This window comes from Temnothorax longispinosus, chromosome 11 (assembly GCF_030848805.1).
Source record: "Temnothorax longispinosus isolate EJ_2023e chromosome 11, Tlon_JGU_v1, whole genome shotgun sequence".
NCBI lineage: Eukaryota > Metazoa > Arthropoda > Insecta > Hymenoptera > Formicidae > Temnothorax > Temnothorax longispinosus.
In genome coordinates, this window is record NC_092368.1 from 2,950,090 (window position 1) to 2,963,292 (window position 13,203).

Sequence of the window (13,203 nt, forward strand, 5' to 3'; positions counted from 1 at the left end):
TCTTGGCAAAAGCAGAGAAATAGAAAGAGAAAACGATATGAATGTATATCGCTTCCTCTTTCTCTCTTATATCCTTCTCTCTCGCAGAATTTTGCCAGAACTGTCAAGTTGGCCAGACTCTGATTAGAGGGTCTCTATTTTAGACAATACACTCTGTTATACCTGTATTAATTGCAATTATATATTACATAACAGTAGTTTACAAATAATACAAATAATATTATAGTTATCTACAAAAAGTGCAAGCTAATATAATTTAAATACCTGCAGTTAATCACCATGAATATTAATTAGACTTAGCATATGATTAATAAAATAATAATGCTTTCTTTTACTTCCTATAGAATTAGAAACTTTTAAAATGTCCTATGGATATTACGCGTAATGTTAACTTCTCATTTCCTTGATTTTACGAAAACGTAAAACGTACAAATGCTCTCCTCTTATTTTACGTTCACGAACAATTTCACCAGACATATTCAATTTTTGAAAAGCACTCAAGATATATTCAGGATCATTTTCTTTGATAACAACTAAATAAAACAAGCCTGTATCTGACAAGATTTCGGGAATCGTAGTGAATACCTGTTCCATAACTTGTCTACCATTTTTGCCACCTGCCCAAGTCTTGAATACAAGTCTATCATCTAATACTTCCTTACATTCTGTAACTACATACGGGGGATTGAATAAAATAATGTCAAATGTATATTTTTTAATTTGTATGCAATCTAACAAATTCATTTGAAGGACATCTACGTCGGCTGAATTAACCAGACTAGTTCTTTTCGTGGCCTTACATGCATCAGGATTTATATCAATTGCAACAAAGTGAACATTATGTCTCTTCAATGCCATTGCTAAAGCTGTGATAACTATACCAGAGCCACTACCTATCTCCAAGCAAATCCCTGGCTTTATAGTATGCAGAATCTTTAAATCTGCTTCCAAAGCATCTATTAAAAGATACGAATCTTCAGAAGGCTCATAAACTGTTTTGAGCTCCTCATCAGACAATTTAACCATCGGGGTCTCCATAACTTGTAAGAAAAAATGTAATAAGTTCTTATATAAAACTTATATAAAGTATAAATAATCTTTCAGTAACAATTTGGTCATGATATCTTATCAATTACACAATTAATAATATCAGAAATTATTGCTGCTTATCAGTCTCCGCTTTAGCTGACTCTTCTTTGTCCGCTTCAACAGTTACGCTGCTATATGTAGAACTATTATCTAAGAGCGTCTTTCGTTTGGCAGTGCTCTTCTCGACAGCTTGATGCACCTTGTTCAAGCGCTCTTGAGTGGTCTGCAAGATGTTGCTAACAATGGTGATCTTATGCTTAGCGTTAACAAGTTTTTTTACATAGGAGTCTGTGTCTAGCGGATACTGCAATGCTTCGTTGATCCTCTGAAGTTCCTCCGTTAAGGTCTCAATCCGTTGCTTCAGCTCAATTTGGCATATCCTACCCAGAAAAGAATAGTCATATAAACCCAATAAACTCGTCTTGATATTTGCACGCAACACGCAACATAATTTCGAACAAAAAAAACAAATAGACGAATTAATAAAAGTAGACATTAAACGTTCGTTTAATATTACGTTCCGCAAAAGAATCGTAGACACGATAAACACACAAAATACGATAGTGAAATTAAAGAAAAATCTATCGTTCGTTCATGGGCCCTGCAACGAATCGAAAGGAAATAATTGCGGTTACCTCGTAGCGCGAATTCTGTCATCCAGCTGGTCCACTGTAGGTTTCAGGAGGCTCATGAGACCCTCCGTTAACGCATCTCGCGTAGGATTTTCGCAAAAGTCGTCTATCTTGTCATCGATGGACGTATTATCACTCGCCGTATCGACATCCATGTTGTCAGTGTTGTCAGCGTACGAAATGAGGTTAGGCGGAGAACGGGAGAAGACGAGACGCGCCCGTAAATTTCGATCGATATTACGCTTACGCCACTCGGCGATTGGCTCCCTCTAGCTTCGAGATATATCGATGGGCGAACGTTTCAAAACTTTGAAAGAGACGCAGACGAGTAGAAACGCGTTGGAAAGGTTTACATCTCCTATCGCACTGTGTTTCTCTCGATCTTTATCGCATAAAATACAAGTTTTTACTGCACGAGTGTTTGTTTAAAAAATTCTAGGCGCCTATCTAATAAAAAAACCGTCAGTGAGTAAAATATGTTGCATTGCCGACGCGAGTGCGCGAAAGATTCGTGATTTGTGCAATAGTATTTAATACAGAGTTGATATTAATTGCTGCATGACTCAGGCTGTTGATACAACATTATTTTTTTCTCCGTGTATATTTGCCAAATTTAAATACGTGCCTATAAATTTCAGGGTATATACTTCGCATGTTCTGCGATACAAATAACATTATAATAGATGCATTAATAAATAATGCATCGACATAACATATGTGCTTATGGATGCATTCTCCCGTAAGCACAATAAATCGATAAATAATGATGATGCTCCAGGATTAATTATTTAGCCTAGTACGTCTGATCTTGTCTATCCATTTTAGGGCAACGGATTTGTAAGAAGTCGCATTTATCTATAGTACTATTATATAGATACAATACATAAATATATCTAATATTGGTCTCACAAATTCGTTACCCCATATACTATTATAAAAAATTCGTCACTCACCGATTCGATGCGCAACGGGCGGAGTAATGCGGCCACGTAGCTACGATGATGATACTGTAACAAAAACGAAAGACATAAATTAAAGAGGCGCTGAAAATGATAAATGTTTCAAAAGATACACATAATTTTACGCGCATCTAAATTCGTCTTTCAATTAGATTCACTGATATAATTATCTATTTTCCGAAAAAAATATTTACAAAAATAAATTTTTATAAAATTTTAAATAATTCCTTTTTTTCTAATTATTTTTAGCTTATCGAAATAAAACTCCGAATAAACGAGGAAAAATTATTAATTTTATGCAGATAAAAGATGATATACTCACCCCAAGGTTGCTCCGCCGGGGCCCGATGTCTCTCTCAGACCTCCTCCTCCTCTCAGAGGACGTCAGGCTTCCTCCTCTCACCGCACAGGACACTCGCGAGAAACACTCGCGGATAATAAACTACAATCGCGCGCGGACTAATTTTAGTAAAAGTCTTTCTCGCGCGATACTGTACGGCACTCCCATTTAAGAAAGTCCTTTAGTCCGATTACTTGAACGGCACTCCCGAAGCAAACGCGATAACCCCCGAGGGGCGGGACGAGCAATTATCGCCCGCGAATGTCACGACGAAACTGCAAATCACTCACAACTCACAATTGCCGTACCAGATATACCTTCGCCTCGACGCCCTCGACATCTCCGCCTCGAGCGAGCGATTCGCGCGACACATTAATTCATTCACGACACTTGATAACATACTTGACGCAAATTATTGAGCGCATCGTCGACTATTCCCGCGAAACGAGGAGCAGGAATGCCAATCGCACGAACGAGCGCGCGTTCCGAATAACCAGCACCCACGGCACGGAGCACGGAGCACGGAGCACTTCACACCTGTCCGAAATTCATCCGCGGATAACGGTATTCCGAGCGTCGACGAAAACAAGTAGCGAGGCCGTCTCGCCGATGGAAACAATCGTCCGCGCGCCGACTTTGAACATACGCCTGCTCCGAAATCGGCGGATTCATTCAACGGTCGCGACTGCCGAAGTGCCGCCGAGTGCTGCGTGCCGCGTGCCGCGCCGGCGCGCGGCGGCGGGCGGCGAGAACGGCCGAACATAATTCGGCCGAATTCGGGCGCTCCCGGCTCGACTCGCCACGCGACGCGCGCGCAAATAATACGTTACTCGTTGAACGTCGGTCGGTCGGTACGAGTGGCGGGTCGTTCGTGTAAGTAATTTCTTTCTCGTGAACGAAAAGAAATCCTCCGGTTACAGAGTGTGTTGCAAGTTGAATGTACGCCGAATATTATGTTTCTTTTCGTGTCGACTACAAACGAGTGGACGAACGCCGAGTGCCGTACGCCTGGACGCTCGTAGTACGTATCACCCGGGCCTCCCGCTTTTCCCGGCGGCTGTGAAAGGCCGGGATTGGCCTCTCTCTGCCGATAACCAAGATGGCTCCCGGTGGCACCCTGCCACCTCGACTCGTCACGTCGCAACGCTATTGGCTCGCTCCCGCCTCGAGATATATCGATGGGCGAAATTGCGATCCTCGAACTTCGAAAGCGACGCCGACGATTAACGTACTCGTCGCAATGGCTACTGTGGCTAGTGGAGTCGTGGCTCCGATCCGCTCCGTGTTTCTGGCGGTCTTTAGCGCGTAAAGTGAAGGTCTGTGCCGCAATAATGAATCTCGCGCGGGAGAGATTATCGCGACTGTTCCGCGAAATGTGTCGGATATGTGTTGTGACGTGCATCGCGAGTGAGTATCAGTGGATGTGTGAGCCGAGGAATCGACGAGTCGTATCAGTGAATCAGTGGTGATTCACTGAATTTCGGCGTTCTAAGGCTTCTGATTCCAATTTGGTTCGGTAATCCCTGTGACAGCGAGGTCCTAGACGCGCGTCTGATGAAAAATCCGCCACGGGTAGTGTATATGTTACATCTTTGACGACGCGAGCACGCGAGAGATTCGCGATTCTCGCGATCGTAGTTAACACGTAACCGATAGTAAGCGCTATAATTATCGACAATTGTTTGCATTATTGCACTGGATTATAATTTTGAGTCAATTAGAAAAAGTATGACATGAAGATATACGTGGAGCTACCGGTAGTGACGAAAATAATGGTCCTGTCAATCAGAGATCCGTCAACTTAGCGCCGTGCGACTGTAGCGTTAATCGTAGGATTTTTTATCAGGCTGATCATGCTTGAATTAAAAAGTGCAGTACTTACGTAGAAAGTACTTGGCGATTTTTGCATATAGTAATTAAGAGATAGTATTTTTTTATATGTTTGTATAGTAATTAGTCTATATAGTAATCGTGATCATTTTTCTACATTAGCCACGGTCACCACTAGTAATTGTATTGTAAAATAAAACCACGAAATCGCAATAACGTTGTGCTTGTTATGTCCTTAGATTATATGCATGAAGTAACATGCAGTATTTTTATATGTATAGATGTAGTCATTAATGGCATTCTTGTTTGTAATAATTAACAGTGATTGCGATAATTTTTATTCGCCGTGATCACTGCTGATAGTTGTTTTATAGATTAGAAGCATGAAGTCATTTTAATTAACGTTATGAGATTGCTAATTTCATGAGATTATATATATGCATAAATTAATATGCTGTGTTTGTACATTTAGTAATTGATGGTATCCTTATTTGTAATAATTAGCAGTGATTGCGATAATTTTTATTAGCCATAATCATTGCTGATGACTGTTTTCGTAGATTGAAAGCATGCAATTATTTTTAAGTTAACGTTGTGATTGCTATATTCATGAAATTATATGAATGAAGTAGTATATATTGCTATATGAAGTAGATAAGGGTACTTTTTTGTAGTAATTAGCAGAGATTGCGATAATTTTCTTTATTAGCCGTGGTCACTGCTAATATTGCTCTGTAAATTAAATTTATTTCAGTTAGTGCTGCGTGATTGATTAAAAATTATCTGCATGAATTAGCACGTATAATATTCGCATTCACATAATAATTATAAATAATGTTTATTTCTGTAGCGATTGATAAGATTTATAATAAGGAATAATTATTTTCTGCATTATAAGTGTGAAAAATTATTGCGATTAATGCTATGGCCGCCGCGCTTATAAAAATTAATAACGTATTATATATTCGCGAATTACGAGTTATTGAGAAGAAATATTGCACCATGATAAATGCATAGTATCAGATGTGTTGAGGAAAATATTGAGCAGTCTCATTGTATTGTGCTTAGAATCAGTCAGTGGCGGATTTTTGGCATTCCAAGTATGTGATACCAAATTCTAGACGCGCGCCTTTTATATTTAATAAAAAACCTATCCAATTCCGTGTTTAATTACTACGATTGTGATATTGTGATTTCGGTGCTTTGTGCCTCTATAACGGGATCTGTTGGAATAATCCGAGGAGTAATCTTCGAGGATCGGGAGAGATTGGAACTTCAAGCTGTGTGCTCCAACTACAATTGGTGAGTAAAATAATTGCATTGTGTAATAATGAAAATTATTATATGACCTGTCTGCACAATTTATTATATGCATTTCGTCATTCTCAAGAATTTTATCTTATTAAGCCGATAAGTAAAAAAAAAACTAACAAGAATATAAATACGATATAACAATAAATCTTTAATAATAAATCCGAGTTTTTTTTATAAATTAATGATTTAAATTAAGTTTATGTATATGCTTTTCTATAAATTATTTCAAAGATGTTTCCTATTCTTGTTCTCTGTTCATTGTTATGGAAAAATATCACTTATGGTGAATCAAAATATCGACAAGTCATGTAATAATAACTAATATAGATTTATGATACAATATTGTTGCGTGTATCATTGTTTTGCACGAAGAAAAACGAAAGGCCAGAAAACAATATCGAAAAAGACGTTAAAGAAAGAGAAACTGGTCGTTCGATAAGTTTTCATTCTTGTGTGATTAACTATCGAGGATGGTTTCGTATTATGACTCGCAAGATTTGACACATTATCCTTTTTATTCATCTTGCCGTCACCATAATTAATAGCGTTACAATCCGACGAGTCCAAATCCTCGGAACTCACATCGATAGATTTACGATGCCTCATTGATTTCCTGCATATAAATTACAGCGTATATACATAACTATTTGAACATAATTAAACACAGAGTTTAATTAAACATAGAATTTAATTTAAAAATCAAGGATTTTTTGCATCTCGCGAAATAAATATTTTCTTTTTACCATTTTCTCGCGCTTTCCATTTCGGGAGAACTCCACGATTCGGTCTCGGTGCGTTGATCAACACGAACAGTAGACGCGTATTTATGATCATTGCACGATCGACATTCGCATTTTAACGCTAAGCTTTTTAACAATGTGACGGAGCGCGGATCGTCGCCAGCGCCTGTAATACTCGGCGATTCCTTCGGTGTCGGCAAATCTCCCTCGAATTCCTCATCAGCATCCATCTCTGAACTTTTTTCGGGACACCAAAGATTTCTAAGCGAAAAGTATTTCACTTAAATTGTTGATAAAATTTTTTAACATGTAAAATAACAAATATCTATCTTTTTAAAGACTTGACTTACGAATTTTCATGGACGGTTGGTAAGATGTTCTTGGTTTTTAATTGTTGATAGTTCACTGCATTCCAAGGTTCCCTGTTTGAACTGTTTTTCAATTTTATTAACATGTTATACGTGTTGATTCAAATTATTTGATTATACTGCAAATTGTACAAACGAGATATATTTAATAGGATATTAAGTTATAGTATTAATAGGATAAAAATAAATAATTATTCAACAAAATAGTCATTAATACTTATAACTAAAGATTATTTAGTAACCACTTTTTTATATTTAAAAGAGATCTGATTATATTTTTTATATATAAATGTAAGAATAAGCATTTAATGATCATTAACTTATGATGCAATTAGCTTGCCGATACAAGTTATAATTATTTTTTTACTTTACTCACGTACTCGAATATCAACTTTTCCTCTTCATTGTCCGTGGACGATTTCATATCTGTGGAACACTTTAATTCATTCCACGCTGATAATTTTGGATTCTGTTAATTAAAATTATTTAAAGATTGGCGTACTAAAAAATTAATGCTCTGTTTGATCAAATAAATATGTAATTATACCGGATAAATGCGAGATTCTCCATGTATATGTTGAAAGGAATTAGGTTTTATCGGAAGTTTTATGCGTGGAATTTTGCTGATCTTATTTTGAGGGATACACGATCTTCTATCTTTATCAATTTTATTAAAATTTTCTTGAAATACGCCGACAGTTTTGTTCGCAAGATTTTCGTCATTTTTTGCAATTCCTGACGTCTTTGGAACGTTTCGAGAATGCACCAAATTCTTTTAAATATTACACAAATTAATTGCAAAATTATATAGTATAGCGAAAAGAAAGATTTTATTGGAACGAACTTGGTGAAGGTTAGACGGCGTTTGGCGATTCGTAATAATGCCGTCGCTAATTTCCTGCCCATAATTTTCGACGTTTCGAATAATTTCCGCGGAAGGTATCGACTCCTTTTTAATCTCGGCGACGTTGTAGATCGACGGACGAGTTTTCGCAACCTTTTTTGCTTGTACCTTCGATTTAAAAACAATTCCTCTTTTTTTAGTAGTTACACCTGCTTTCCCGCAAACATAAAGGTTTCTTTTCTGGGTCGGCGCCGACGATTCACCGCTGGGCTCCGACCAACTCGCCTTTTGCGTATTATTGTCGATTTTTGAGTATATGGGAATGTCGGGCTGACTAATTGCCGCCTCGTAATTATAGGATATAACCGGGGTTTTTGATTCCGGTTTACTTTTCGGTTCAATCGTTGAACCGATTGGTTCTTTATTGACCGCATTTTCGCACGTATTGCGACGCAATGATGGATTCATCGTGTCTCCAGCATGACTAATGCTGCAATTAAAATTCGATCTTTGTTATTATTATAAATCATCTTTTATTTACTGACGTATTTCTTTGATAAATTTAATAAAAATGTAAAACTGTAATGCTATAACAAATTGAAGACTATAGTAACAGTGAAAATATTGTAAATGTATGAAATACCTATTTTAACTCACTGAAAGAATATCTTAAGGTATTTAACAAATATTAACATGAATATCTCGTTTATCAAGCTAAAGAAATGTAATGCATTAATTCTGCTTTAAGTTTTTATCTTTGATAATGAAAATGTATATGTTTTCTTTTTAACTACTTACTTGGAAGTCGCGGATATGCAATCGTTAGACCTTGACTGACTTTTCGATGACTTGCGTATTTTAAGCTTAGTCAAAAGTTTTAATATCGCCTCGGATCGCTTGCGATCGATCTTGCGGGAGTATTCGCGACGCGCGGTGACATTTACATATTTCGCACCTTCATCTTGCTGTCCCGCATTTACTTTACGCGTTTGCAAAAGCGGCAACACCAAGTGATTCAACTTGTACCGAAATTGCGGCCGAAAACGATGGTGCGATTTTCGTGAACTCGCCAGTATCTTACGCGAGTATGGTCACATTTTTCTTGGATATACTTCTGCAAATTCTATTGCCCGATTAACCGTTTCTTTTTGACACGTTGTCGTCGGACTCGATAAAGTTACGCGCGTTTCAACGCCAACTCGATTATCGAAATATCGTGACTGCATTTTGTTTAATTAATTTTCGAGTAATTTTCGATACCTTTTTAAAATATATTGATACTGTTGCAAGTTTACATTATTATGCTATGGATTTTCAATCAGTCGGTACATTTCAGAACTACATAATATATTGGCTTTTTTACTTAATAGGGATTTTTTGCTTAATAGAAATGTAAATTACGTCTATTGAAAAAAAATTATGATATGTCTACTGAAAATATGTTACATATTGAAAAAAGAAAGATTAACATACGTTCTTTTTAAACACAAGCTGTTTACCATACTGCATACAGTAAATTCAATGCCATTTTATTATATTTATTCATGAATTATACAAAGAAGATAACATATACGTGGGAATGTACAAAATTTGATTTAAAATTCAAGACTTAAGTTCGCTTCGTAATAATATCGTTATTGGGAATGAATCGTTATCTGAGATAAGGTTTATGCATAAATATTCGGAAAACGAATCGTGCGATTTTCTCGTAAGCCAGGAACATCAAAGCGGCTGTGAGGGTAGTTTGTAAAAGTTTGGCCTCCATCCCTTTGTACAAACCGCTTATTCCTTGCTTCCTGCGTGCAAAAATTACATTCTTACATCACTCTTATAAAAATTGCAACTCATACGACTTTTATTTAAATTGCAACGATAAAATGTAAAATAAATACATCACATATTCATGTGACATTATCTGTACTTACTTTAGAATGTAAAATAGTATTTGCAATGTGCCTGCATCTGGAGGTAGATTAGGATATCTGTCCCCATGCTGAAATTACAATAGTTTAGCAATTTAAACATCGCGTGGTATTTTCTCGGTAGAATTTATTTTTTTCTCAAACAAACTAAGAATGTCAGTAACGTTCGATACCCTCAACTTTGTTTGCACAAGCTGCAAAGGATATGTCATCCATGTGGCAACCGTTTTCGCTGCCGCTCCTATAACGAAGAACATCCATGCCGGTGGTTGAGCACCGCCAAGGGATGCGATGATCCTTCTTTTAATGCTTTCGTATGTCATGAATTGGATGGCCGGATTCGCGACGAGCATAAGACTCGGCATCGTGCCCGCCCACAATTGTCTCAAACCTTCGTACTTCCATATGTGTAGGAGACCATCTGTAAAACGCGATGACACATTAGAAAACAGGCCTAACAATTAATATATTATACATAGACGCTAACGTGGTATTACATGACAACAAATACAATGCAGACTAAGTGTCAGCACAAGAACGTCCGTAACACGTTAAATCCGTAATGTAACTTTTTTTTACGTTACGTCCTTCTTTGTGCGTTGACCTGCAAAGTCCAAGTTTACGTACGGATCTAAATATATGATTGGCACTTAACGTAACGTAACGTGTTACGATTATTCTTGTGCAGAGAGCCTAATCCTAATCCCGTTCGAAATTATCTTTAATTTGGGAACTTATTAGTTTCGAAATTAAATTTGTCTAGTTAAGGAATTCGGTTTTAACATGAATTTTTTTTATTAAGCGGTCTGATAGATCATGGCATACTTTCTTTATAAACTTTTTGAATTTTTGCACTATCTTCAAAATTGAAGGAAATATAGTACACGAAAGTGTGCTGTGACGTCATACTTTATATAAGAAATGACGTCATACCTTTTGAAGTTGCCATCATCAAAGAAACTTTAGCAAGCTATAACTTTCTTTTTAGGTTTTTTTTTTAAATTCTTTTACAAAGTACTAAATATCGGCTTAGATTAATTATGGATACCGCTTAATAGAAAAAAAATGTTAAAACCAAATTACATGTTATGAAAATTAATTATTCTGTTTGGGTCACAAAAAATTATTTACCATCAGAAAGTTATTTGTCTCTGATACATTATTTACACAATTTTTTATCACTCGAGTATATGTATACGTAATTTATGTATACGTCATTTTTTTATATAATGAGATACGATTCAGAAGAAGAATAATAACTCTTCTATCTTATTGATAATGTCACGCACGCGATAAATTTATAATTTATTATTATCTCCATAAAATGATTTATTCCGCGATAACTCAATGCTTATGAATATCACAATTGTTTCAAGTGATAAAATAAATTCGCGACATATGACGAAGAATATTTTCGTGAATGCACATGTTGACACGTGTGATGCATGTATATAGTCAAACAGTGGATATATGCGATGCATTAATATCGTTATGTACGATATTGTTTGATATTTAAATGAATCGTGATTGGAACCGTATTGAAAATACAAGAATAATCGAAAATGAAATTTTCACTCGCACTAACATCAAAACGTCATTATCACTCATCTAAATAAATATTTGAATATTCTAACGTACCGTACAGCGTAGTATATTCGTTGTTATTTCTTTCTGAAGGGAGTCCAATACCTCTCATCTTCAATCTTGTGTTTACAACCCACAGGGGTGTCGTAGTGAGGACATTGATAACACCTGATACGAACATGTATAGATATATAGTGTGCCATGAGTTTCCACCAATGTTACACGTAGCAAACTTTTTCCGTTAAATCGGAGTCTATATTTTCTTGAAGGGAAGTTCGAGTGAATTATTTTTATTATTTCTCTCATGTCAATTTGTTAATTTTCCTATATAATTTAACACCTTTCAGTGTTATTAATATAATTACATATCTTTATTACTAAACCTTCGATTGAAATTCTTTTTAGATAAAAAGTACGTTAAATAAATTGAGAAATATAATTCCAAGCAATTCAAGTATTGCTTATATTATTTTAGTTAGTTTCTACATTTGTTCAATCGCTTGTAACTAAAAAAATTTCAATGCTCTGATTATTTGCGGAAAAAGTTGAATTTTATTACGTGAAACATATACTCTATTGAGAAACGGTACCAGCGATTGATGCAATAAGCAAGTCGCCACCAGCTGTTTGATTCCTTTTGCTTCTCAGTTCTTTCAAGCCGTGGAATGTGTAGAAATAAATAAAGTTACTCGCGCATAGGCTTTGCAGAACAGGAACGATACCTCTGTACAGCGTATACCTTGGAAAAAAAATGAACAACAGTTAAGTTATACCACATGCATTATACGATAATATGGATTAATAAAAAATTTCTTATCCACGTGCTTATACTAGAGTTTGTCAATAATAGAGAAACTGGTTGCTCGACTGGTTTGTCGTAATTTAAGTATACGACGTTTCATTCATCTGTTAGAGACACGTGTCGGGTTTGCTTTAAGAAAGCACATATTAAACAAAGCATATATACGTACGATCCTTCTTTCGCAATGAGCTCTCGTATGATCGCCAATGTGTTTTTTGCTTGGCGTCCTTCTTCCACTGTAAGCAGAAGAGCAGGTTGCTTAAGAGATTATTGAATGAAGCGAAAATGAAGGTTGTGAATAATTATCATAAGAAATAAAATGCGTGTCATAATTTGTGACATAAGCAGTACCATTCTTTACGGTTTTCGTGAAACATTACAACTCATATGTCTCTATCTTTCGCGCGTCGCGTCGTTATAAAATTTATAACACGAACTTATCGTCTTTATATTATTTCACAAATTTCTAAAAAATATACAGAACATATATTATATACATTGTATACATATATTACATGTTAACGTTTGAAATAATAATGAAAATACTTTTTATAGTATTTTATAACACAACACGAGATATATATTTTTATATAAATAACATATATATCCTGCATATTAAACCGAGTTTTGATGATCAATTCGTGTTAAATTCAAAATCAAGATAGAATTTTATTTATAATTTTATACGTCGCGTATTTTAATTTATATTTCTTATGTATCTATATATAGTCTGATTTTTTAATGTTCCACGCGGCTGATAAAATTATAAATGTTTATAA

At 35.8% G+C, this 13,203-nt stretch overlaps 4 protein-coding genes across 6 annotated transcripts in view; all 4 read right to left on the reverse strand.

Annotated features, from left to right (window-relative positions):
- Positions 1–156: 156 nt before the first annotated feature.
- Hemk2 (HemK methyltransferase 2) lies at positions 157–1,038 on the reverse strand. Its single transcript, XM_071793563.1, has one exon. It carries the CDS (start codon positions 1,036–1,038, stop codon positions 388–390), a length of 651 nt encoding a protein of 216 aa, XP_071649664.1. The 3' UTR covers positions 157–387.
- Positions 1,039–1,156: 118 nt separating this feature from the next.
- On the reverse strand, positions 1,157–1,931 carry Snapin (SNAP associated protein). Its single transcript, XM_071793570.1, has 2 exons — positions 1,725–1,931; positions 1,157–1,469 (listed from the first exon to the last, which is right to left on the reverse strand). Exons 1-2 carry the CDS (start codon positions 1,874–1,876, stop codon positions 1,157–1,159), a joined length of 465 nt encoding a protein of 154 aa, XP_071649671.1. The 5' UTR covers positions 1,877–1,931.
- Positions 1,932–6,347: 4,416 nt separating this feature from the next.
- LOC139822487 (uncharacterized) lies at positions 6,348–9,490 on the reverse strand. Its single transcript, XM_071794245.1, has 2 exons — positions 6,908–9,490; positions 6,348–6,777 (listed from the first exon to the last, which is right to left on the reverse strand). Exons 1-2 carry the CDS (start codon positions 7,132–7,134, stop codon positions 6,519–6,521), a joined length of 486 nt encoding a protein of 161 aa, XP_071650346.1. The 5' UTR covers positions 7,135–9,490; the 3' UTR covers positions 6,348–6,518.
- Positions 9,491–9,624: 134 nt separating this feature from the next.
- LOC139822486 (peroxisomal membrane protein PMP34) overlaps positions 9,625–13,203 on the reverse strand; it is a 223,599-nt gene continuing 220,020 nt past the window's right edge. For all 3 annotated transcript variants that reach the window (XM_071794241.1, XM_071794240.1, XM_071794242.1), the window contains exons 4-9: positions 12,594–12,660; positions 12,213–12,361; positions 11,677–11,790; positions 10,212–10,459; positions 10,042–10,109; positions 9,625–9,912 (exon numbers count right to left, since the gene is read on the reverse strand). In XM_071794241.1, coding sequence (XP_071650342.1) covers positions 9,768–9,912; positions 10,042–10,109; positions 10,212–10,459; positions 11,677–11,790; positions 12,213–12,361; positions 12,594–12,660 — 791 coding nt within the window. In that variant the 3' untranslated portion in view covers positions 9,625–9,767. The remainder of the gene's footprint in view (positions 9,913–10,041; positions 10,110–10,211; positions 10,460–11,676; positions 11,791–12,212; positions 12,362–12,593; positions 12,661–13,203) is intronic.